Here is a 25,931-nt window from a genome sequence, read left to right as displayed (position 1 = left end):
CTGGTGAGCCTTGAAGTCATTCTGGGGCATTGAACTGCCCATCCTCAAACACTGCCTCTTCTAGGGAGGAGGCGGCGGCGGCAGCCTGAACCGGCACATGGCCCTTCTCTCCTTCTGCACCGACTAGAACCCACAGCTCCAGGTCCTGAGGATCGGTACTGGGTTTGGTACCAGAGTCCGGGTTGGGCCCCCACTTGGTGCAACAGATGAGCCCTTCTCTCTGACACCAGAGTAGGAATGGCTAGGAGGAGGGTCAGGGCACCGGAGGAAAACCCCAGGGGTTCCAAAAAGACCACTGCATTTGTATGGGCCAATGTCCACGGGGCCAGGCACTCAGAGGCATACGCACCGACTTTCTAATATGCCGGGGTTGACCATCACAGGCGGTAAGAAGGAAGTGAGAGGGTGCGGGGTCGGCTGGTCCCCTTATGGTGCGCCATGAGCACACGGCACTAAAGGCGACCGAACAGGGTAACACCGAGGGACAAATTTCCAGCTGTGCGCGGGGCATGTGCAAGTACTCGAAGAAGAAAACTGGGATACCCTTTATCCCTCAACTTTTCCTGTCTTCACATAACTGGAAAGGAATCCTATAATCTCATGTTGGAGTGCTTCATAATTCGAAATCTAACTAAACAAACACAAACTTGTAAACCGGCATGTTGATTTTTGTAATTTCTTGGTACTACTGAATCACTTAATTTATTTATTTCATTTTTTAAATTAGTTGTCCCTTCCTTCACAGTCCCTGATCAGAAGGCCCAGGGCGCACTCGTATTTTTAAACCCAGATGACTAGGATTTTACAATGTTATCTTTTAGTTTCATTCCAGGACAATATGAATATCCTCTTTACTAATTATATTGGTATGGTTAGGAAATATCAAAATTAATGAAAAACAGTGGGCTGAAGCCAATCATGGGACAGATTAAAGTGATGCTGATGGGAGAGAGGAAATCACTTCAAAGAATTTGCCACTTCCAAAATATCCCACCCATAAAGGCATCTACCTAAAATTTCCAGTTGGTTGAAAATGCAGCAGGCTATGTCTGCACTACAAAGCATATGTCAGCATAATCTCCTATTGTAGATGCAGCCTACAGCAACATAAGGAGTTTTTCTACCAGTGTAGGAACACCATCTCCCTGAGCAACATTAGCTATGCTCTTCTGTCAGCATACCTGTATCTACACTGTGGGTTTTGTCGGCATAGCTATGTTGATATGGAGTAGGGTTTTTTTTGTTTTTTTGTGGTTGGGGGTGGGGGGGAGGTTTGTATTAATCTTCAAGTGGCTCAAGTTACCGGAGAAATCACTGCTGCAATCATGGCCTTTTAAAATATGTATGTTACTTCGGAACAACGGAACTAACAAAGCTCAAAAATAAAACTCATTAAATCAGGACAAAGAGCTCTCTCAACAACTGGCCACAACCACAGAACTCAATGCTAGAGAAACAACAAAGTAATGTTGAAGCTCACCACCTTCCAAACAAAGCATAAACGTCACTTCTTGACAGAACTTTCCCACAATTAAAGTAAACTCCCACCAACACACGGGGCAAAGAAAGGGGCGGAGGGGTGAGGGCAACCAACAATCCTCCTCTTTCACCACTAACTTCAGTGGAAGCAGAATTAGACGAGGGCTGAGCACTCGTGAAAACCATCCTGTAAGTATAACTTTCTAAAGTCCGAGGTACTTGGATATCACAATAATGGGGAACATGTGATAAATAGATATGGTCTATGTAATTTCTAATGTTCATGACCTGGATTTTCACTCACATAAAAATTATGTAACTGTTGTTTCTAATCTGAGTAAGTTAGAGTAACAGCCCCTATTTCTGAATAACCACCAGTGAAAGATACACACTATGGCATTGCCTATACTAGCTTTAAAAAAAAAAAAAAAAAAAACACACTCACCATTACCCTACAAATATTTCCACACAGGTGCATCTCTGTTGGTGCTTACAACCACACAGTGGAGCACTAGGGCAGACAGGCTGCTGGCATCTTAACCATAGTGTTTAAACCTGCTCTGAGCATGTTTACATGACAGAAGGTGGTAGCTTGGCCCTGCTGAAGTCTATGGCAAAAAACTCATTGACATCTATGGGACTAGGATTTCATTCCGTGTTTAAAATGCTGGTGGACTGATCTCCACTAGCGCTCCCACTCTCAGTTGCTCACATTGGTGAGAATACAATGATGGGAAATATTAAGAAAAATGCTTGCAAAGAGACAGCATAATTCACTAGAGGGCAGCTCTATTCCATTTAGAATAAATTGCTTCCAACCCCTTGGGTTGAAATGGCCATAAAATAGCAAATAAACAACTTTTACCAACTATCTGTGCACAACCTAAATTAATACTTCACAATTTCCACCTAAAAATGGATTAAATCTTCAAAATGATTCAAGTTCAACAGCCGTGAGAGGCATGTATGTGTTAGGATCCTTATTTTTTCAATGGAAAAAATGAGGCAGAAAGAGGCTAAATGCCTTGCCTAAGGTCACTCAGTGAGTCAGTGAAAGCAGGAAGAGAAATCATCTACCGTCTCTCACTCATGTGTTCTAATCATTAGACCACAATCCCTTTAAAAAGTAAAGAAAGCAAAGTTCTGAGATAATTAAAAATACAACTCTGGAGCACTTTCACTAAAAGATGGATTAATTTATTGTAAAAAGATGTGTGTTACAAGAAGAATTATTATGTACAATTTAGGGGACTGTTACATTTTTTCAAAGAAAGACTTTATAAAAAATTTCTGCTTTTAAGTATTTTATTGTCTGCTGAGTCAAGGAGTAAGTGGAATTTGGGGGAATTTTTTCCCCCTCTTTTCAAGTCAGTTCCCTGGAGAGCCAATATTTCTTAAAAAACAGTTCTAAAAACATTTTGGTTAAACTATATTGACTATGTCAAAAATTATATCTCTGTCTAGAAGCACTGCTGATTATACTTCAGGGAGAAAGTATTTTTCATATGTACACTAAAAAACTGAAGAGATCAAAAAGTGAACTTTATTACTGTATCATTTTAAAAACATCCTTTAGTCTCTTAAAAATACAGGATGTGATTCACCACTAAGATATTTCAGTCTTATGCTGGTTTAGCTTCATTTCAATGTAAAACTGCAATAACGCAGTGGTGAATCAGGCCTAAACACCGCAGAATTAATATTTAATCTCGATCTTCACAATGCTGTGCTAACTACAAAACAAAATATCACTTGTTGAATTTCTAGTTTGCTAGGGTTTAATGTGATTTTGAAATCATGTATCCTCTCTGGCATAAACAAACACAATTGTTCTTCAGATGGGAGTTGCATTTAAAACCAATGCCAAGATAAACAGCTGATAAACAAATGCCTCCTAAGTAAAATCTGGAACATGCAAAGGGCTTAATATAGAAATTCCATTTATGGCAGATATCACTTTGTGTAAGTTTAGCATTTCTAAAAATGGTAGTCTTTGTCAAAACATTGAAATGGAAAAGAAAAATGGACAAAGTAACTTTCATAATCACAATAAGAATTAATACATACGTAAGGGATATTTCTGACCCCAGTAACATGGGTTCTGATTCTCCATTGCCTTGCACCTTGTGCAGTCATTTAAACTAATGCAAAGCAAGTGTAAATCACTACCATTCTGATTGGATAGCCTTTTACATCCGCTTTGCACTTATGAGGAGGCCTGTCCAAGATGCAGAACAACAGAGAATCAAGTCCATAATGTTCAGTTCTATGGCCCTAATCTACATACAATATAAAAGACAAGGCATTTGACGGGCAGTACGTTAGAGATTAATTTTCAATTTAAGCCTGCAAAGAACTGATGGAACTACAAAGGAACACCTTTCCTGGAAGTCGTTTGATTTTTATTTATTTTTTAAATCAGCAGCAAGTTCAGAGATATTTTTGAAAGGAGCAAGCACAAATAAATAATAAAGTATAGCTTCAGGTAAAATTTAAAGTGGATAGAAGCATTTATATTTATGTAAGTCACACAAATAAAACATTCTTTAAAGTGCTTAAGGCTTCAGGTAAACCAGGTAAAGAGCTTCACTCTGTCAAATTTCAAAACCCATATAAAGTGGAAAAAAATCTAAGTTTTGCCTCTCATTTGATTAAGTAACAAAACACAGTATTGGCAACAGCAAATGTTCAAAAACCCCAAGTCTTTTCTCAAATAGAGAAATAAAGGGATCCCTTTCCAAAACGCTGTTATTTAACTTAACTCAGCAATATTGCTGTTGTGGTTTATTGATGTAACCCTATATCTATCTTACCAATAGTACACAGTATTTTTATGGGGGAGGGGGCTTACAGACTTTGGTCTGTAAACTAAGTGGTAAATTCTGATCCACAGACCCAAGGATCCCTTGCCATAGCAAAACTAGAACAGTTCCATTTTACCAAACTGGGGTGGGAGTCATAATTCAGAGCGTACACAGGAGAATTTATAGAGGTGGGGCTTGTGTATCCAACAGCTACACTGATTCACTGGCTTTTCCTTCTCTTCAAACCATATGGCAGTGGTAGCATGGAGTTAGCAAAAGCTACTCAAGCCATGAATATGAAGTAGGAGCCATGAAGAAGCTAACCTGACACACTGTGAGCTATGGGATGGAAGGAGATTTCTTCCCCAACTTGCAAGGAATTCCCAAATCCAAAGCCCACCTGCTCAGGCTGTGAACTGGTGCAGCATTTACAGCTTATGTAGAATAGACTTTAAAACATCTACTATATATTGCAGTAGGAAATATTTTACAAGACAAATAAAAAATAATAATTTGACTTCAGCCTTCTTTTTCATGTAATCTTTTTGATTTGTACAAATTAAGGGAAACCAGAACATATAAGAAACAACTCTAGAGCCTTCTGAAGCGATCTTTAAATACTTCTAATTAGTTACCACCTTCAGAGTATATCCCAGGTGATTTCCCCCTTAAAAAAAAAAAAAAAAAATCCAACATGCTGTTATTTACACGTTTTAAAGAAGTGCCTGAGGAAATGGGTGATAAATTCCCTGACTTTGAAAGTGAAGACGACCTCAAGAAGACCTCTGTAGAACTTGAAAACTTGTCTCTTTCACCAGCAGAAGTTTGTCCAGTAAAAGTTATTACTTCACCCACTTTGTCTCTCATGCACCCTGGGACCAACACAGCTACAACACCACTGCAAACAACCACTGTTGGTTTACCTTAGCTATATCAGGAATAGTAAATCCGGTCTCCCCTATTTTTGCTCCAGGATTCCTTGCAGAACTAGAGAATCTGTCACAAAGAGAGCTTTACTCCTAAATAACAGGAGCATTCATAGTGCCAATTAACAAGAAACCCAGAGCTTTAAAAAGTGTGACTAAAAATCCCTTCTCAATTACTCAGATCTCAGACTCTTGTGATGACTGGAAAATTAATGTGGTTTTGACATCTATAGAGTCAGACAGGGGAAAAAAAGACTAAAGCAAGACCTGGTATTTCCAATATTTAAAAAAAAAATGTTTAAAAATACTTTCACACCCTCTTTTTAAATCATAAAGATGCAAAAGGAGGGTAAAACTCCCCTTTTTCTCCTCTGCAGGTTCCCAGTATCAATGTTGAAACTTCATCCAGATTCCAACATACAACAGAGTGGTACGCTTCCCTTCTGGTTGCTAGAAGAGCCTCCAATGGTCAAAGAGCCCTTCTTCAACAGAAGCTTCCATCAATTTCCATGCAGTCAATTTCAGTTCAGCTGAATGTGGATACCCAAGAGTCCCTGTCTGAGAAGGTTCTTGTGAACTGACAGAGGTGAATTTTCTTTCATCTGGATTAGTTTAAAAACAACATTCTCCAAGATCAATATGATGCTATGGTAATACAAATGCTAGATTTACCATGGCATCTAATCTCTGATTTTTGTTTACTATTATCTTCAGGAGGAATGGAATAGGTGGAAAAGCAGACAGATGCTCTTTGGGTCATATGTCTGGACTGATGCTCATGTCATCAAAGCCAATGGATTCCTTCTCCTGCAGAGGAATACACGTCATTGGGTTTGCTCTGTGCACAAAAGAGTTTAGTACTCGGTCCCCATACAGCTGTAGTGTAGAACGGAAGCTCAATTTCACTTGCCCATTTCTGGGGCAGAGTAACCAGCCAACGCTGCACTTGTATCTCTCTCGTTTTTATGAGGAAAAACTTTTATGGGCTACTCTACTTCCTTGTGAAACAGAAATGATTTTTGTTTCCCCCCCCCCCCCCATCATACTCACATGTTGCCATTGTATTTTCTGTCATACCAGTATGTGCCTGATTTGTCTCTTCCTGACCATTGTAAATGCCAGATGATCTGACCGGAGCTCTAACCAGCTTGTGCTTTTTGATGTCCACGAGGAATTGGTTTTGGCCTTCTTAGGTAGGTGGTCTCCCATTTGAATAGATTCATGTCTGCTGGTTTAGACAACAAATCCTGCATCTTGACAGGGAGTTAGACTAGATTACCCTTGCAGTCCCGTCAAACGCTATGATTCTATGTCCATAGTTATCATAATTCTCTCTACTTCCAGGAGAGAGCCTGCAGATAAACTTGTGGGGGAGTAGCCACCATTTGTAGGATGAGATTATGACCTGTATAACCACCACCTTTGTTGCTGATGTTGGAGATTATCTAAGGATGAAGAGGCAAGAGACATTTGAAGCAGTTTCATGTGGAACTGGAGCCACATCAATACAGAAAACAAAACTTCCTGAAGAGTCACATTAGATATCTATTGGCGACTAAATCATCCAAATGGTTGATATAATTATGGGTGGTCTCTCCTTGGAGGTAAAGATTTTCTCCATTACTATGTTAGAAGACTCGAAAGGTGTTCTAGTAATAAGACAATATAGTAATAAGGGGATTCTTTGAGGTGATGTTCAAGAATCTGCAAGTAGGAAGGAACACAACTGGGCTGGTTGGTATTTGCTTTAGCTATCTTCTCCAAGTGGGATCAGACAAGCATGTAGAAGGGATGTGAATCCTCTTCTCTTTAATAGTTGCCAAAGATAAGAACTTTGTATTTGAAGATTTTTTTGTGGATATCCACATTAATTTCTTTCACATCTACTGAGATTAAGAAATCTGTGGGGGAAATGGCTAAAATAGAGTTTCCATGTGTAACTTGACCTTGTTGATTGTTTAAAGATCTGAGCTCCAATATTATTCTGATCCCTTTTTGAGGGTGCACTACAGAAATATAGCATATAATCAATATCTCGCAGTGGAATCTTATTGCAAAGTGAGATGTTGCTTTTTTTGAACATAGTTGCTTTGGTTATTTTCTTGATATCTGAGATGTTCAGAATCTGCCCTAGGGGACAAGGCTGTGATTTTCTACTGATGTTTATATTGCAACCTCCACTCAGAATGGTTGCATCAGTACACAGTTACACAGAGTTCTTCTGAGTGGAGGCAGATTTATTTGTGTAGGTCCCAAAGAACTGACCTCTTCCAAATCTGTTTTCTTTTCCTCTACCATGGCTGGATTCTCTCTGCAGAAATTGAGAGTACTGTTAGTTCTGAAATGGCTGCCTACTCAAATAGGTTGGTCTGACATCTTTCATCTGATGTTCTGTAGAGGGATATCTAGTGGCTCACTAAAAAGCTGTCCCACTTTTGTTTTGTTTCGTAAAAAGCTTTGATGCAATCATTAGTACTTTCATCACTTGAGAATTTGCATTCCACGAGCTAACTCAGATATGTCTTCTATAGCATGGTGACTTGGAAGTAAGCTGCAAATCTGATCCAATGAAACATCCAATATGAAAGATAAAGCCTGTAAGATCTTTTGGGAGATGGTTTTCAGCTTTTTTCCATTGCAGGTTGATTGCCATCAGTTCATGTCCAAGCCAGAATAGCTTGAGCATAGCATGTTGTTTTTAAGATGAGTGCTACAGCCTCACAGCCATGGTTCACAGAGAATTCTACCTTCCTGTTCCCTAGTTCTTTAAGGAGGAAGTTCTCCTATGGAAGGTATTACAGTGCCTGACTAGGAATGTCCACTACTGCATCTATTTCTTCAGGGAAAAATCAAAAAATTGTTTTCTTTTTGTGGACAACACAGACTCTAAATTTGCAATTTTAATCCAAGATTTACAGGGATGTTCCATCTCTGTTTTAGTTGCATCATTTAAGGCAAGATGGACATGGAATTAGAATTTTCCCTTTAATTGTAATGGCTAGTATTTTCCAGGAAGTTTTTAAGTAGGCCTTTCCTCTTTTCTTTTTAATTCTTCCATGTGAATATCAAGTGTTAACTACTATGCTGCCAACTCTTTCAAAAACTTCACAGCCTACCCTGCACTTCTTCCTTCTCCAGATGAGATTATCCCTCCTGAAAGAGAAGGAAACAGAAGATGTTTTTACTTAGTTTTTTTTCCCCCTTACCTAGATTTGGATTTCTTCTCTCTTGTTCTTTAGAAAAAGAATCAGAAGAACCAGATCTCCTCCTGCCTTTGAGTACTGGTCCCAGAGAGTGATGACCTCACTTCTAGAGCATAGCAGAAGTTCTTCATCATGCAAGTTAGACCACAGTTAATTATCTCCTTTTTCTTGGCCTTGTCTAGATCCTTTGTGCAAGAAGTCTTGCACAGAAACTTGAAGCCAGAAGACTGCAGTAAAAATAATAACATGCCCCCCCCCCATGTGCTCAACATACCAAGTGTAGAAAATTCAATTCCAGAAGCTTTATGATTCACAGGAGGAAATTTCCATTCCGTGGCTTGAACCGATAAACATGGGACCTGTAACTCACTACATGTGCAGCTCCAATGAAGGCAGTGGTGGAAGCTGTAGCACAGACAGAGCTCAATTGCTTTTGCCATTGTAGCAGAATTATTGTAAAGGTGGCAGCTATAAAAGGATAAAACTACAGAAAGAGGAATTGCCTACTCCCTATAAGACAGCCAGAATTTGCAGACTGCTGAACTCCATGTCAGATACCAATTCCCACTTCTTTAGAACAGCTGCTGCCTGCAGGTGAGCAAGAAGTGGTGTCTTACTGATGAACAAGTGTCTTCCTAAGGCACTAACCTCTGTGGTGCTTCCTCTTAGAGAAAGGAGGGAGACCAATGAAGATGAAGGAATCTCATGTGAAGGGTCTAGATGATATGGCTGGGGGCTTAACCATCAGGAACACTGGTCCAAGCCTCAAATTTGCTGAGCAAGAACCATGTCCCAAAGAAGTCTAAATTCCTGACAGTCCTCAGAGCGTCTATCCCCAACACAAGGATGCCCTTAGTGGGTACAGATTAGGCCAAAGCCCATTCAAATATCTATATAATTTTAATAAGGTACACATATAAACTTAGGACCCCCTAAACAATGCACTTGTTAAACTCCAAACTTGAAATTTAGTAAGAAAAGGCTCTGCACAAAGAGAGATCTGGCTCTGCCTGTATGCAACCCTTTGGAGGCAAAAAATTCTGGGAATGTTTTTTGAAAAAGGAGCCTTAAGTCCCAACAGGAGCTGTAAAGTTCTGGTCTCTGTTCCCAAGTACAGGAACAGAAGGGAAATCCAGTGTAAAGACTGATGGCATGAATAAGATAAACTTCTACAGTTACAGATTTAGAAAGTGACAGATAACGATAATAAAAACAGAGCTAACACTTAGCGTAACACACCCAGAGTTTGTAACAACCTAGTTTTTAAACTACAGAAAATGTCCACCCCCTTCTGAAATCATAACTAATCCAAGCAGAGATTATTAAGAGAATATGTACGCTAATGTAAATTTAAATACAAAAAAAAGACCGTAGTAAGGATGACTTAAACTGATGATATGAAGAACTTAAAGTGATCTAGGCTTTTATCAATACAGAAAAGTCCTAACATGTTTTTCAAAAGAGAGAAGCCAATGCTAGATTATATAAGATCACTTGTACTCCTTTGCAACTGTGTGTTGGCAGCTTTCCACTACTACTAGGGGTTACCATAAAGCAATAGGGCAAAGTGTTTTGAAGTTGTCCCTTTTTTGTGGTTTCATATTGTGCTATGTTTATAAACTTGCATGTCTATAAATTCGGGAAGTTCTTCTCTTGTCAAGAGTCTGCTTTTGGTCAGATGTGAAAGAGATATTTTATTTAACACAGAGAATGCTAGATAACCAAGAGACATTTCAAACATAAAAATAAAATAATCCATTATAGTTAAAAGTCTGATATAAATGTAAAGATTTCAGTATTGTTACCACAGTTAAATTTATTACACAGCTTTACCTGCAAATATTAACATTTCACAGTACAATGATGATGCTTTATTTGAATTGTATAGTCATTACAATCCTCATAGGATGCTAAAATACCTAGGCATAACAAGGATATGTTTAATGCAAAATTTCATCTTTAGTTCTGAGGTTCCTTGCTTTTGAGTTACATCAGACCCTCAAGTTTTTTAAATAGGATTTTGTAAAAAAAAACTGAAATATATTCAGTTTATTTTTTAAAAAGTAATTTTTAAATGAATTGCTTCCAAGCCAAATATGTGTATAGGAAAATTTTAGTCCAAAGCACAATTTAACAGCAACATTTAAACCCTAACAAAAATAAGGGAATTGATTAAAAAAAAAAAATTACTCAGACACAACTACAAAGGCCCTACTGGGGCAGCTATAATTAATTTCTGATGTTCTAATTACACATTCAACACACTGCAATGCGCATACAACATATGGCAGAAGGAAAATTTCAGTGTGAAGGGGGTTTACAAGTTTAACTTTTTCATTCAAAAAGAAGGTCGAGTGGGAGGCTTCTGAAGTAAACTTCTGCTTATTTTTGTATCCCACGTTCACCACTGCTGTATCTAAAATGCCACCTTCCCAGTAACATATCCGGGTTAATTGGCTACCATTTCACTTAGCATTTGTAAGCACATCCCTTCCCCCACAATGCAAACCACAAGACTCCTGCCTGTCACATGGCTGGAACCCTGCTGGCTCTCTCCCGGCCCTTCCCCCTCCTGCTCTGTAGAAGCTAGGCAGAAGGAGGAAGCACAGCTCACATACAGCCTCTGGGAGGTGGCATTCAGCCAAATCAAACTGGATGATTCCAGTTCAGACTGGTTCTGGAGACACAAACAAGCAGTTCCTTGCTTCCCCAATCCCCACTATTCAGATGCAGCAAACTCTCTCAGCGTACAATCCTCTTTACTTATATACTCTGAAAACTGCTGTCTGACTTGTTCTCATTTTATTCCCAGAAAAATCACATTAAATCTGAACAGCTCCCTAAAGTGCATATTAAGCGAGTGGGTCATTCCCAACACACACACCTTTTTTTAAACCCCTCTTCCTCCCACATGCACTGAAGTAACCAGTTCAAGCAATTCTAGCAAAGCTTCATATGAACTCTATCCAAGAGTCTGAACAGTCATTCGGCCCCCGCTTTGATTGCAAATATACCTTTGGGAGGTTAAAACCCAGAGAAACAATTAAAATGGGGTTTTTTTTAAATCACACATGAAGATGTGTCACAAATATGGGTAATTGATGTAGAACATATCACCTGACAGAGCTAAATAAAGGCTGCACTATATAAGAATAAATGCCAGCAATCCCCAGGATAACAAATCCAAAATGCTGTTTACTCAACACTTGAACATCAATAATATACTCTTTGTAATGCAAGTGATTAATACTGCTGTATTTTTGACCAAAAAGCCCCAAAGTAGATACACCATTTTGCTGACTAGTTCACAGTAGGGTATAAACACAATAAATTATGCCGCCTCTGGAAAGTATTAGGCAACTAAAAGAAGCAGACTTTCAGAAAAAGGTAAAACTTATTATGCAATATTATTTTTAATTGATTACTCTAAAGGGATCCAGATGAACTAATACAATATGCATGTTTTCTCCCCTCTTCTCTATAAACAGCCAATAGTTTTAGTGTTCAAATTAATGCATTTCTGAAGGAGAGAGAAATAGTTATCACTCTCATACGATGAGATGGCTAATAGGCTTATCCTGGTTTCTATCCCAGAGAATAAGCCTAAAACCTCAACATTTAGTCTATGTCTACACTAGAGAGCTTACAGAGGCACAGCTGTACCAATGCAGTTGCGCCACTGTAAGATGTTTCATATAGCCACTCTATGCCGACGGGAGAACTCACTCCCATCGGCATAATTAAACCATCCCCAACGAGTGGCGGCAGCTATGCCAGAGGAAGAGCTTTGCACACTATCACTTATGCGGATGAAATTTATGTCACTCAGGGGGATGGTTTTTTCACACCCTTGAGCGACGTAAATTTTGAGGACATAAGTGATAGTGTAGCCATGGCCTTAGAATTAGTTTACCAGCTAGGAGGAGATCATATAATGGTCACGTAATGTATTTTGCATATATCAACATCAGCATTACTGACCATCTGTGTAAATAAATAAATTTGTTAGTCTCTAAGGTGCCACAAGTATTCCTTGTTGTTTTTGTGTAAATCATATATATCAAACTATTATGTGTACACACATACACAAAATACATATATACACATATAGACTTACACAGACTACAGGCAGGAAATTTTCATATGTCTTTAAAAGAAGGAAGAGATGTCTTGCTCTCTGTATTTCTGTCTCTCAATAGCAAGACACCTCTTCCTTCTTTAAAGCCATCTGAAAAATATCTGCCTGTAGTCAATTTGGAGAAACTTGATATACTCCCAAAGGTGACATTTTTTAAGAGGATAATCTGGTTATATTTAGATTAGATGTAGCACAGACACAGAAACATGAACAAAAGCACAAGAAAGAACAAAATGAGACTGTTGTTGACTACTACAAAACTGAGGACACTAGAGTTGGATTTCTTATACTTAATATTTTTTTTCATAATTCACATTTCCTAAGTCTAAGATAAAGCCATATGCCACTTTGATGTTATCTGAACAAAAAGGTGAAGATCAGAAGTTTTCATCCTGCGGATAATTATTGCCTTTGCTATAAATACTCAAAATGAAAGCAATTTAAAAAAAAAAAATTCTCTGCCCCAGTCTCTCTCCACCACTATAGGAATATTCACTAAATTAATGTAAAGAGCCATAACCTACTTTTCATGTATTTATAAAAAGAGATACAAAGTACCATTCAGGTGAACTCTTCATTCCAGTAAAGTTCTTCATTCCATATGACTTATCTGTACGGAATTCTTTTACTCATTGATCACCATGACCAGCCCAAAAGTATCCAAGTATCTACATTTGCAGTTAGGCTAAATCCCAAATAATTTTTCAACTGTCCCATGCAGAGACATCTCCTAACCCACTCAAAAATCCTAAATCCCATTTTAAAATCAATGATTCATCACTAGCTGGCAGACAAACTCTAAGCAGAAGAGAAGGAGGAGGGGACAATGATAGGGAAAAGTTGGTATTATGTAATGAAACTAAATTTGCTAATTTCTACTTTCAAACGAACAAAACAATGTATTCTAGACTCCATGCTCCCAGGAAAGGTTTAACTTTTTGTTGCACTTATTCTTCCTGTGATTAAAATGCACTAGTTCTTGTGATTTTTTTTGGTATATTTGTGTTAAAGAATCATAAGTAACACTAATGCTTTTATTTTCTACAGTTTCTGTTGCTGTAGGAAAAGGAACTTTACTACTGATCAATTCAAGTAAATTTTTTTTAAATGATCTCTAATTAATCTATAAATTACCTGTTATTACAACTTTGGGAACACCTTATAAATGGCATAATACTCAAATTCACTTTCAGACACTAAATAGAATTTCTTGCTGTACATTTCATTCAGTGCTACAAAAAAACTCTACAAATGCTTTTTGAGAATGAACATAACTACTTTGCATATATGCTGAGTCTGGTGCTATAATATTTGGACAGGAGCTTGCACCTTATGGTGCGAATCACAGCTAATTATGCAACTAGCTAGTAAACCCCCCCCCCCCCAAAAAAAACAACCCTACCTTGAACTTAAGCACCGAACAAACATTCTTGTAAAAAAGAATGGGAAGGAACTCTAGTTACTTTATATGTGTGCACACAAAATTCAGAATGATTTCTTACTTTTTTAGTGTCTGCTATGAAAGCTCCCTTACTGAATTGAAGGATCATAGGAGATCTAAAACACTTCTGTCCTCAATGCCACGTGCTTCAATATGTTGCTGAATGGAGATTTTAAAATTAATGACAAAACACATGCAACTACGAGAAATGTGCTAACTCAATTGACTTTAAACATTACTACCTTTTTTTAAATAAAACAAAAATCTGTGAATCATTCAGAGATTTTCACATAAGTCAGCTTTCCTCTCTGATATTTTGAGAGAGAATAATGTCCTTTTTGGTCTTTTATGTTCCAATTTACTCATTTGCAGGTTCTCATCACAAAACCCCAAAGAAAGCATCCAACGATAACAAAAGACCTCTTAAAAATATATACATAAAACGAAGCTTAACTGAAGTGGAATTCAACACACTCCAAACCTATGTAAGACAAAGGTTTGTTTACATTTCTAGAATATGCAGAGCATCTTTCCTCACAACATTATCCAATTAGGGAAAATCTTCTAATCTTATATATGACCCTTGCTATGGTTTATGTCTTTCAAAGAATGAAACTAAAAGACACCATAATTATTTCAATTCAGTTATTTTTCTGCTCATTTTTCCATGGTAGCTTGCAGAAAACTGCCTAAAACCCAGATTTTTTAAAGTGCTCAGCATTCAGTAGTTCCCTAAATACTTACATTTGGGTCTAGCAGTGACCTACTGCTGTACAAAAATACAGTTTACTTCACAACTGACAATGGAGAAAGTGAGACAGACATGAAAAAGAGGCTTGAGGGAGAGAATTATCTTGGGCACCATTGGTGATTTTCACTACTTATGGCCAATCAACCACAGAATTCATAGTGTTTCTGTAAATTCCAAAATATTTTTAAAATCTTTCACTAATGACCAAGCCATAAAAGGATCTCAAGTATTCCAAAAGCACTGAGACACCCTACTACAGTTTCTGAGCTCATTTAATTTCTGAGTCAACCAATGGCATCTATGTTTATTGCAGGAGAAATTCTGCCTTTATTTACATTCCTACATCCAGAGGTGAAAGTAAGCCGGTACAGTCCGGTACAGTGTACCGGCAAGAGCCAGTACGCCATGCCAGACCGCACCGGCTTCCACGGCGGGGATTTAAAGGGCCCGGAGCTCTGCGGCGGCCGGAGCCCCGGACCCTTTAATTTGCCCCTGAGCCCCTGGGGCTCCCAGCCACCTCTGCAGCTGGGAGCCCCAGGTTGATTTAAAGGCCCTGGGGCTCCCAGCCACAGCCGGTGCCCCAGAGCCTTTAAATCTTGAGAGGCCCCGCCTCTTCCGGTTGAGGCCACGCCCCCCTCAGGACTCCGGCAGTACCGGTAAGTCCTGTAAGTTACTTTCACCCCTGCCTACATCCCATTGAAAACAATGGGAAATGCATTTGGAACTTGGTAAACCATTCTATAGATTATACAAACCATAACGGGATGCATTTCATTCTCCATAGCTCTGCATTGTTAACAGGAATAAAAAAGTAACAGGAGGTCTTATTGAGTAAGAAGGTGCTTTTTCTTTTTAAAAAGTAGTTATTCTTGAAATTAATGTTATGATGTAATGTACATGTTTTATTATGTAAATGATATAATAATGTTTTTTATTTTATATTCCATAGTTTGTAAAGTGTGTAAAAGCATTTTGTGTTCCTTCAGGATGAAAGGCACTATCTGTAAAACTTACTAGTACTTACTTCATTGAGTCTGAATTCACTGCTCTGGTTAATAAGATCAAAACATTAAAATTTCTCTTTTCCAGAGACACATCTAATCTTGCAACATTAAGATAAAAGTTACAGGGAAAATTAACTACCAAAACATAACTGATATTGATAGTTTCTTATTAAAAATGTCACTTTGTTCCATTGGGGCAATACTTGGTGTTGTGAATTTCTGAGTTCTTCACCCCAGGTTGGAGATTTTAATGTCTCACAACACTTGTATCCAGTAAATATGTAGGTGAGCTGGGCTTCTGCTGTTTCTTTTCTTTTTTTATGATGGATAAAGCCCACCCAAAAGTACAGATATTTTTCTTGCTTACATTTTAAGACTAAGAGATATCAGGCATGTCACATTTGATCTTCTCTGAGAGGTCTCAGTTATGTTTATTTCAAATTCTAACATGTCTGAAGGTGTTAAATCTTTAGCAAAATGTTTCCTTTATTTAAAATGTTGATTTGTCACTGAAAAATAGGAGACAGGATATTAAGTGAGGCTGTTTTATGGTTGGTTTGTCTCTTTCTCTTAATTGCTCTTGTGATATCACCATTTCACTAATTCTCCACTCATCATAGTCTGCCAGCCTAGATAAGATCTGAATTTCTAAATCAAAAAACAGCAAAAAAACTCCTTAAAAATAAATAATTAGAAGAACAGAAGGAAAGAAATCCTCTTGGGGCCTTTTCATACATCATAAAGAAGCCAAAAGGAGCAGAAACTCAGCGGTTTTCTTTCCCTTTGCAGGTTCCGTTCAAACAGTTGTTTGAGGAGAGTAATTATTTTGATTAGTGAGTTACCAGTTGTAAAATTCTGTTCACTAAGAGATCATCAGATTATCCAAATTAATATTACGGTCATAACGAATTTCTTAAAAATAACAGTTTTCAGTATTTTTCTTTTGGAAAGTAATTGGTCAGCAAGAGAAATATTTCCAGCTCTAAAAACCTGCCCTACTTACTCAGCAACTGAGCTCTTTACCGAACAGTTCAGTTACATTTTGCATTACCATCGTTGTGGAATCCCTGTCACTGAGGGATTTTAAGAACGGGCTAGACAAACATCAGTCAGGGATTGTCTAGGTACATTTGGTCCTGCTTCAGCACAGAAGGATAGACTGACTAGATGACCTCTCAGGGTCCTTTCCAGCCCTACTTTTCTATTAGGCTGTTAAGTCTCTAAATCCATTTACAGTGTTTATCACAATTCAAGAAGGTGAATGAGAGTGAGGTCAACAGGATATTTCAGTTTGCCCAAATAAATTCAGCTCCTTGATAGGTTTGTTATTATTACTCTAATTTTGACCACATACACTTTATACTGCAATTCTGAAATAGCAGAAATATTGAAGCAATCATCATGCAGCTGACTATATGAAGTCCCTAGGAATTGAATATTAAAGATTTTTTGACAAGCAAACTCTTCTAGAAGTGTATGGTTTTCTTGTAAAGAAATTTATAAAACTTCTCAAAGCAGTAGTAGCAAAGGGTTGTAGTGACATCTCATTAGTAGGACTTAATTATTTGTACACCGTATACTACAGAAAATTCACTAGTATTTGAAGAATCAGTAACTACTACACTCTTGTCTAATAAGAGAAGTCTGTTTTGCGATGCATTGTCCTTATATTTCATGCCGGTTCATTTCTGCATTCATGCACAAAATTCAGTATAATTTGTAGTGGGTCTCCCCAGATATTACTGGGGATTAGTGCCACATTTTGATAGCTGAGGTTTCTATTCCTCATGTTTGCTTACTACAGATGCTGTCCGGAGAAAAGGATTACTATACTGTAGCAATTTTCTTCACACCGGGCTGATCACTGTTTGGTTTCATTTAACAATGCATCCATGATAACCAAAAGCTGTTAACCTACCTGTCGCTGCTGGTACTACTGCTGCTGCTGATTGAATCACTACTTGACGATCTACTCCTAGAGCCGCTGCCACTAGGGGACCTTGTGGGTCTAGATGCTTGGCTAGCCAGCCTCTGGGGAGACTGGGTCCTAGACTGGGACGAATGTGGTGACCGACTCCTGCTGTGCTGGTAATTCCGTTCTGGCCTTCTGCCTCGTACCTCCCGTGTAATATCATCCCTGTAGATATCCCTGTGTACCACACTGGGCAATGTAAACTGCTCCCGGGCCCTAGGTTCATAACGGGGGTCATGAGCATCAAAACGGTTTGGACTTCGACTCCGGGAAGTATAATAGAGCCCATGTTGTAATGTCCGCTCTCGAGGGTCTCTATAGTAATCCTGATCGTAATGTCTTGTCCGATCAAATCCTCCCGTCCCCCGTTCATGGTGTCCATAGGCACTATGTTCATAAGCACGCTCCCTGTTATCTGAAGCCCTGCATTTATAAAGGGGGAAAAATATTTAATCAATCAGACAAGGGTAAGCAAAACAAAAAGCAAGTCATGCAAACATTTACTTCAGCACGGACTTTATTTTTGCAGCTGGTGCTCCACTAAACAGCAATAACCTATTAAGCAAACACTGACACACTTAAACATTTTACTTGACTCCAAAGTTGTATTTATACACAGTAGAGCTGAGCAATCATTTTGCTTTAATCATAAATTGGGCTTTCATGACCAGTGTCCTTCAAAGCAGAATATATCAATTTTTTTCACATTTTCATGTGGAATTTGAATTATTTTATTTTTAAGTAAGTCTTTATACTTTTAAGTGAAACCATTGTTTTCCTGCATCCATCATCTAGTTTTTAAAAATGTGTTAATGAATTTTAACATTTATTTTCCATCTTATTATGTTTCTGCAGAAATATTACAAATTAGGCTATAGCCATGAAAGCCTCAATGCAAAGCATGACCCAGAAGTAAGAAGCTGCTTTCAAAAGGGGTTATATCTAAGGTCCTACTTCATTTGTGATATTGTGGACATGGCAGATTCAGCAATATTAGGCTTCCACCGCAATTTTATTTTAAATTTGCATACTCTGCAGTCCCTAATTTTGCATACATGTTAATGTTTGCACCACACACTTCCCCCCCCCCCATTAGTACATTAAATGATCTTGGAGCGTTTGGGGCAGGGCTTTTAACCAGGGTGGGGTGAGCAGGGCAGCCACCCAGGGTGCAAAGGGGGGGGGGGGGGGAGGAGGGACGAGACTGGGCAGAAAAATGATGAGGGAAAAAACCAGCAGGGGCTAGAGCAGCACAGAAGTAAGGGGGGGGCATTACCATGCCCGCTGCAGGGCTCTGCCCTTACCAGTTTCTTTCCTCATTTTTCCGCGCTCTGCCCCTTTCCCCCAACGGCTTGCCCCGTCCTCATTACAGCCCTGTAGTTGTAGCAAATTGTCTGGTTATCAAAAAATTCACAGGTATAACATAATAGTTGAGAGTTTATATTGTTCCAACAATTTTTTCTTAAACAAATAGGTCTAATGTGGCTTTTCCAAATTATTGCTGTTAATAAAGGCCCATTATTACTTTTCCACAACTGTCCATGTTTTGTCCACAAATCAGCCACAATTATTTGAAGATCATTCCGTGATTCAGATAGGATCTTAGTTATCTCCCACAGAGAAACCCAACAAATTAGGTTATCTTCTTTAAAACATTTCCATTCTCATTACAAGGAGTTTTGATATTATCAGAATTCTACACCTAGAGTCCTGGGTATGTTGCTCCTCCTAAACAAATATTTTGATTGCTAATATCTGAAAAATAAATTGATAGTTATCCTTGAGATTTAGCAGAGGATGGAGGTCCCAAAAAGGATTAAAACCCCACATGAAGAGATATAAATTAGCTTTGCTGGGTATGTTTAATTGTTAAGATTTTCAATTTGTTATTGCAGTCAAAGGATTTATATATCCTCCCTATGTCACTGAAACACATTGGTTTAAAGTAGCTAAGGCCCATTCTGTGTTTCAATATTAAAAACATTTTGTACAACATTGGAGGACAGTTCTATGTTCTAAGAATGTTAGCGTGCTATCTCAAATAAGGGTATAGCAAAAATTGAAAGATGAAGTTAACAGAATATTTCAAATAGCTTAGTATTCTAATTTAGTCAGGTACCAGGATGGTATGTCTTCAAGACATGTCTACAATATGACAGATTAAGAATGATAGAGAACATATTTTCACAATTATAAATATGCCAGTGTCTAGGTTAACTTCAAAATCTCATTATCCATTTTATGAGGAACATTTTAACCTATCCCCTCTACCTTCTCAGATTCTTCCTGGAGAACCAATTAATTATCAATTCCCTGGATTTTAATAACCCAACTCACTCCATAGTTCCTCTTCTTCTGCCACATCATAGGATTTGTCTTCTATCAAAAATCATGGAAATATTTCAGTTTTTTCAAACTGGTAGCTGGATTAGAATCTTCTTTGATGAATATCTTGAAAAAAGTTACCTCAGTAATTTACAAATATGACCCACAGAAGCCCTGGATCCAGAATCTCTACAGTATACCCATCCTATGTTTCTTACTAGTATGCAACCTTAAGGTGAGGCAGAGTGTAAGTGCCTGCCTAGACTGCATTTTTTTCTTCCCAACTCTCTTTAAAAAAAGCTAACCACGCTAACAAAACGTAAAATAAAATTCCAATAACTTCTGTCCTATTTAAAATTCATTACATATTCTTCTACTTCCTGATCTGTTGCTTGTAACTATGGCATTAGAAAACTATTTCAAGGCCTAACAAATAAGAGTTTCTCTTTCTTTCCCCCTTTTGAAGGAAAAAAATCAACAATTTTATCAATGATTGCATTTAGCATCCTATCAAATGTTAGCCAGTGAAAGATAATTTAATGATGTAACAGAAAAAGCAATACTGCTAGAAGGTTACTGTTATAGCTGACATAAAAGAACAAAGTCCTTATCCATTAAAAGGACACAGAAGACAGACACAAGAGCTAGCAGAGCTGAACATCTAATGGCTACAGTGCTTTTCTGATTTATCTATTAGTACAAAGAACTACTGGAGTTAGTGGAAAGAGAGGGTTTGACTTGGGTTAGGAGAGGGGCTAATATACACAGGGCAGGGCATACCAACCTTTTCCAAGTGTGGAAACACGACCTATATTCCCAATTAAATCTAGGGAGAGAATTGTGAACATAACTTCCCCAATTTTGGCCCCTCTTATAGGGGTAATCCACCTTCTTAATGGGTAAGGGTGTCAAATGATATTTTAGATGAACCAACAAGAAAAAAAATCTGAGTGACAAGATAAAATAAATCCACAGGAAGCAAGTAGTCCCAAACTGAAACCATAACTCTGAAACCCCCCGACTTCTTTCTTGAGACAGTTGACACTTAGAAATGCATCCATTATTTTAATTTCCGGCCCTAAGTCTGAATCAAGCAGCTGGTAGAAGTACACCCAATGTATGAGGGAATGCATCATGGCTGGCCAGCCGGTATCCTCTATCCACCTTTGTAACCATCCAGCCCAGTCAATTTTGATTGATGTATCCACAAACTGATTATTAGCACCATGTCCTTAAAACTAAAGTACCTTTAACTGTGCAGTAGCAAATGGCTTTTTAAGATACTAGATAGTAATCCACTCCCCTTGGCTGTACACCATCATATACATCTTGGCTGTATACCATCCCATAAATTCAAGGCAGTGGTTCTTATTCCAGTACTTTTAGAATGACTATAATTTCCAAATTTTAGAAATGTCCATCTTTTTTTGACAATACCATCAGGAAGAATAATCCCAATAACCTGGAACTGATGTAGATCCAAAATGGAAACATCAAAAGCTGCCTTCAATCTTCTTCATCCAATATGTATTTCCATGCCTAAATGTTGTTTGTAGAATCCAAGATGCTGCATCACTGAAGTCTACTAGAAATTTTTGGTGACAATCCAATTAATATATAAACTGTATACAGTAAAAACTGAGGACTATGCATCAAGCTTTCAAATAATCTTATTTTCTAGTATTCCGAAGATACTCCACATAGAACTTGTGCTGCAGCAATATAGCTCCATCTGGTAGCAGTGATACATCCGAACAAGGCCTTAATTTTATCCAAAAAATGGAATCATTACTTCTAGAAGAATAACTCCAATATCGATGCTGGCCACAGGAAATCTTCCATCTTAAGATCACCTTATTTCAAGAGTAGATATCCAACCAGCTGCAGAAAACATCCTCTATGGATCCACAAGATACCAGCCACTGGGATAGGAATCACTTCCGTTTCCAACCCAAAATAGGAAACAATAGATAATTCCCAAAATTTTAAATCCATCTGGGGGCCCTATATATGAGTTTGCGTTTCTCACCATATCAAATACAAAATACCTGCCTAGAGAAACCTTGGAACTTACCCATCAAGTCTCCGCTCATAACGTCCTTCCCGTGCATGAAGTGATGGTGGGGGGCCATAAGTGGGGCCCCCCCCACCTCCTCTGAACCCAGAAACCTCTCTACTACGAGATGCTATGGAAACTGTATCATCCAATCCCCGAGCAGCACTCGGAATGGTTCCTGGTTCATTATAATCCGTCCGTAGGTCTCTATCTCCCATTTTGTTGACAGAGTTGTGTGCCTTCTGTGCACTTTTGATGTCCACAAAATCCACAAAGGCCGCCACTCCACCTTCTGACCCCCTTTTGGGGAGAATTTTGACACTTTCAACACGTCCATATCTGCAAAAAAACAAAGCAAAGCAAATATATTAATGCTAATACAAAAGATCATATTGAAAAATACTGAAGTGTAAAAAAAAATACATATTCAAACAATTGAGTCTTCTAAATAGTAAGTAAACTAATTTCAAAACAAGGATTTGGGTTTCTCTAGGCGGCTGTCTAAGAGGAAAATTACCATTTGTACTTTCAGTAACTATTTTCAGGCTTCTTTCCTTTTTGATCTGAGAAGCATTTCTGGTTAGGCTACCAAGAGATCCATCTTAATAGACTATATTCCCAAACAACATCCTAAGAAATAAAAAGGCATTGATAGTTACAATGGTACTCCTAATTTTTAATCTGATTTGACAATCTCGACATAATTAACCTTACAAAACCGTCAAAATAATTACGAATAAAAAAGCTGCAACACTAAGAAAAAACTTGACACAGCTATTTTACTACTCTGATCTAAATGTATTTAATTCAGTGTTAAAACAACGTTGTTAATTCCAATACGGATTTCTGATCTCAAACTTATTTATTTACAATAGCTTCTTAGTTCACTTTTAAAGTGTGACCTACAAATGCACCTCTGGACTATGCTACTAGAATTCAACTTTAAACTCCCCATTATGAAACAGTAACACACTAGTTACATTCATGAAAGCTTTAAGAAATGTGACACAACCCTGCTTACTATATGTTCTGATATTAAGTAACTGCAACACAGTATAAGTTGTAACCATGGCTTATTAATAAGAGCAAGGATTTAATGAATTATGGATATGAATTCAACTCCTTGCAAAAAACTACAAGCAACATACTACAAGGACTTGCATAAACTGATACAAACAAAAATTTTAAAAAACAGGAAGATGAAGAGTCTCTTGTGTTAAGTATGTTTTTGAAACAGTTTAGAGGCACTACGTATGACAAGCTCCACATTAAAATTTTGAACAGCCAATTCACTCAGTCAAGAAGTTTCTAAAAAGCAGATAATGGCATTTTATTGCACACGTTCATTAGTTACAAAAAATAAAAACACTTCCAAAATGTAAAATGCAGAATTTGGAAGCTCTTGACAAACTGGGGTGGAACATGCAAGAGAAAAAGTGTAAGACATTTATAAATTGTAAAGACAAGGATATTACAAAAATTAGTATTACTGATTCATGAGGATACTGTAAGTTGCTATAAAATTTGTGAAAAAAGGTAAAATTAGACACACTTAAACCTTAAGCAATTATCAAAGCTGTTCTCAGCTACTTGCTCCAGGAGGAAAAAGAGGTCACAATCAATAGCAAGCATATCATGGGTGAAGATTATTTCAGGAGCTATGTTTGACTGCGTTACATGCACGACTTTCATTAATAGTTTAAATAAAATTGCAAGAGCTACCCCATGAGTGGACTTTCCAATCAAATGCTATCTAAATCTAGATGTAGATTCTATCTTCCTCGGTTTCATACAGTACCAAACATACCATTCACTCTCCAGTAAATAATACATGTAGCTAACAAAAGCATCTTTAAAATTAAGTGAACAGGTTGCTTGTTGAATATAAAAGCCTTGGGCAGCACTGTAAATGAAAAGCAGCATGGAGGAGACAGAACTTAGGGTACGTCTACACTGCCCACATTACAGCGCAGCCGCGCCAACGCTGTGACATGGGCAGCGTAGTCACACTTTTATCGCTGGGATAGAGCTCTCCCGGCGATTTAAAAAAAAAAAAAAAAAAAAAAAAAAAAAAAAAAAAAACAGCCTCGAATGAGCGGTGGTAGATTTATGATAAAGTGCCGTCTACACTGGCGCTTTTCAGCGCTAAAACTTTTGTCGCTCGGCAGATGTTTTTTCACACCCCTGAATGACTAAAGTTTTAGTGCTGAAAGTGGCAGTGTAGACGCAGCCTGTGTGTGAAAATAGAGGTTACAGTGTCTAGCACTTTAAAACAAATACAGGTACTGCCATTTGCCTTAAATTAAAGGGAAAGTAGAACAGTCTGCACCTTGATGTTCACCCCTTTTATAAGACTATGATAAGTTTTGTACAAAGTATGCCTTGTGAGGTATCATTTGAAAACTCAATTTGCTGATCATTATTGTTCTGGTAAAATGTGTGTGGCAACATTGTATGTAAACTTATAAAATTCTTCTTTATGACATTACTGAGACATAGTCCAAGTTTAGAAAAGCAGCCACAAACCAGTTCCTCAGAGACAAAAGGCAAACTGATGCCTCAGCTAGGTGTCAACAAAATCAAAGGGACCACCACCTGGTTTAGTGGCCATTCTTCGCAGGAAAAAAGGTGAGCGCGAGAAATTTACACCTTGGCAAACAAACAGGTGGAGGTTCCTATTCCCACAATCTTTGTCTCCGGAACCCCCACTGAAGAGGATTCTCAAAAGAATAAGAATAAATTCTCTAAGTATAAGAATGAGAGTCAGACCTCAAATTATGTCTCTGCTTCTCTATCTACCCACATGACATCAACAAGATCTGAAGAACAAAGGAGGCAGCATTGAATTGGGGGGGGGGGGGGGGAGATCCTGACTGAAAGGATTTCAGCCAGTAAGACTGCTAGAACATGTGGTGAGAGACCTTTGCTTTGAATTCACTTAGTTTGTTAAGTTAGATATTAGCTGCGTTTTGCTTTTCATTTTCTTATACAAATTCTGACTTTTATGCCTTATTACTTGTAATCACTTAAAATCTATCTGTAGTTAACAAACTTGTGTTCTTTAAACCAGTGTGCTTAGATTGAAGTGCTTGGGAAACTCCATTTGAGATAACAGGATTTGTGCATATCATTTTCTATTGATAAAATGACAGACTTTATATGTGCTTGTACTGCCCAGCCCTCTCCTGGACAAGACACACATTTCTGAGGAAAAGTCTGGGACTGGGAATTTGCTGGTGTTGCTCTGCAGTGTAATTCAAGAGTGGCTGGCCACAGCACTCATACAGCATAGCTGGGAGTAATTTACATGCTAGATATTGTCTGAGCAGATCAGGAATGGTTGCTCTCACAGCGTAAAAGGCACCCTCGGTTGGAGAACTGAGGGGACACAGCTGTTCAACAGTCCAGATTGCACCCTGGGGGTATCACAGATATGATTATAATAATTTAAAAGCACTTTACAAAAACCCTCAGAAGGTTATACCAAGATCACTAGAAAAACTGCACTCTAATAAATTCTCAAAATCCACAATTTTCACTCTGAATTTTTCTGCATTTATAGAATATTCAAAGGCTACTTTCAGAAAAGTTTCCCCATCAGCTCAGATGAGGTTGTAGTAGGCTGGATAGTTGTATTAGGACTTGCATTTAAAACAATATTTGCAGAGACCAGAAGAAAAAGGAATATGGTAGAGAAATAGTGAGGGAGATAATAAGAACGTACAAAGAAACAAGATGTGTAAGAGTCAAGAGGAGAGGATGGAAGGAAAAAAGTGAGCAGAGGCCCTTTGGGTAAAGTGAGATTAACTGTCCTCATGGTCATTTATGGTAA

The 25,931-nt window shown here is 38.0% G+C and overlaps 2 protein-coding genes across 3 annotated transcripts in view; both read right to left on the bottom strand.

Moving 5' to 3' along the window:
* The window catches only part of LOC135893422 (msx2-interacting protein-like), a 59,497-nt gene extending 41,466 nt beyond the window's left edge, over positions 1 to 18,031 (bottom strand). Inside the window, exon 1 of one of the 2 annotated variants that reach the window (XM_065421236.1) lies at positions 17,665 to 18,031. The gene's annotated coding sequence lies outside the window, so the exon portion shown is untranslated. The remainder of the gene's footprint in view (positions 1 to 17,664) is intronic. The other variant, XM_065421235.1, reaches the window with a different exon arrangement.
* LOC135893423 (msx2-interacting protein-like) overlaps positions 17,661 to 25,931 on the bottom strand; it is a 35,780-nt gene continuing 27,509 nt past the window's right edge. The window contains exons 2-3 of the mRNA XM_065421237.1: positions 22,118 to 22,438; positions 17,661 to 18,141 (exon numbers count right to left, since the gene is read on the bottom strand). Of these exons, the coding sequence (XP_065277309.1) occupies positions 17,661 to 18,141; positions 22,118 to 22,438 (802 nt within the window). The remainder of the gene's footprint in view (positions 18,142 to 22,117; positions 22,439 to 25,931) is intronic.

Source organism: Emys orbicularis, chromosome 22 (genome assembly GCF_028017835.1).
Source record: "Emys orbicularis isolate rEmyOrb1 chromosome 22, rEmyOrb1.hap1, whole genome shotgun sequence".
Classification (NCBI taxonomy): Eukaryota; Metazoa; Chordata; order Testudines; family Emydidae; genus Emys; species Emys orbicularis.
Note: the sequence above shows the minus strand (reverse complement) of the source record. Positions and strands in the feature narration are given on the sequence as shown.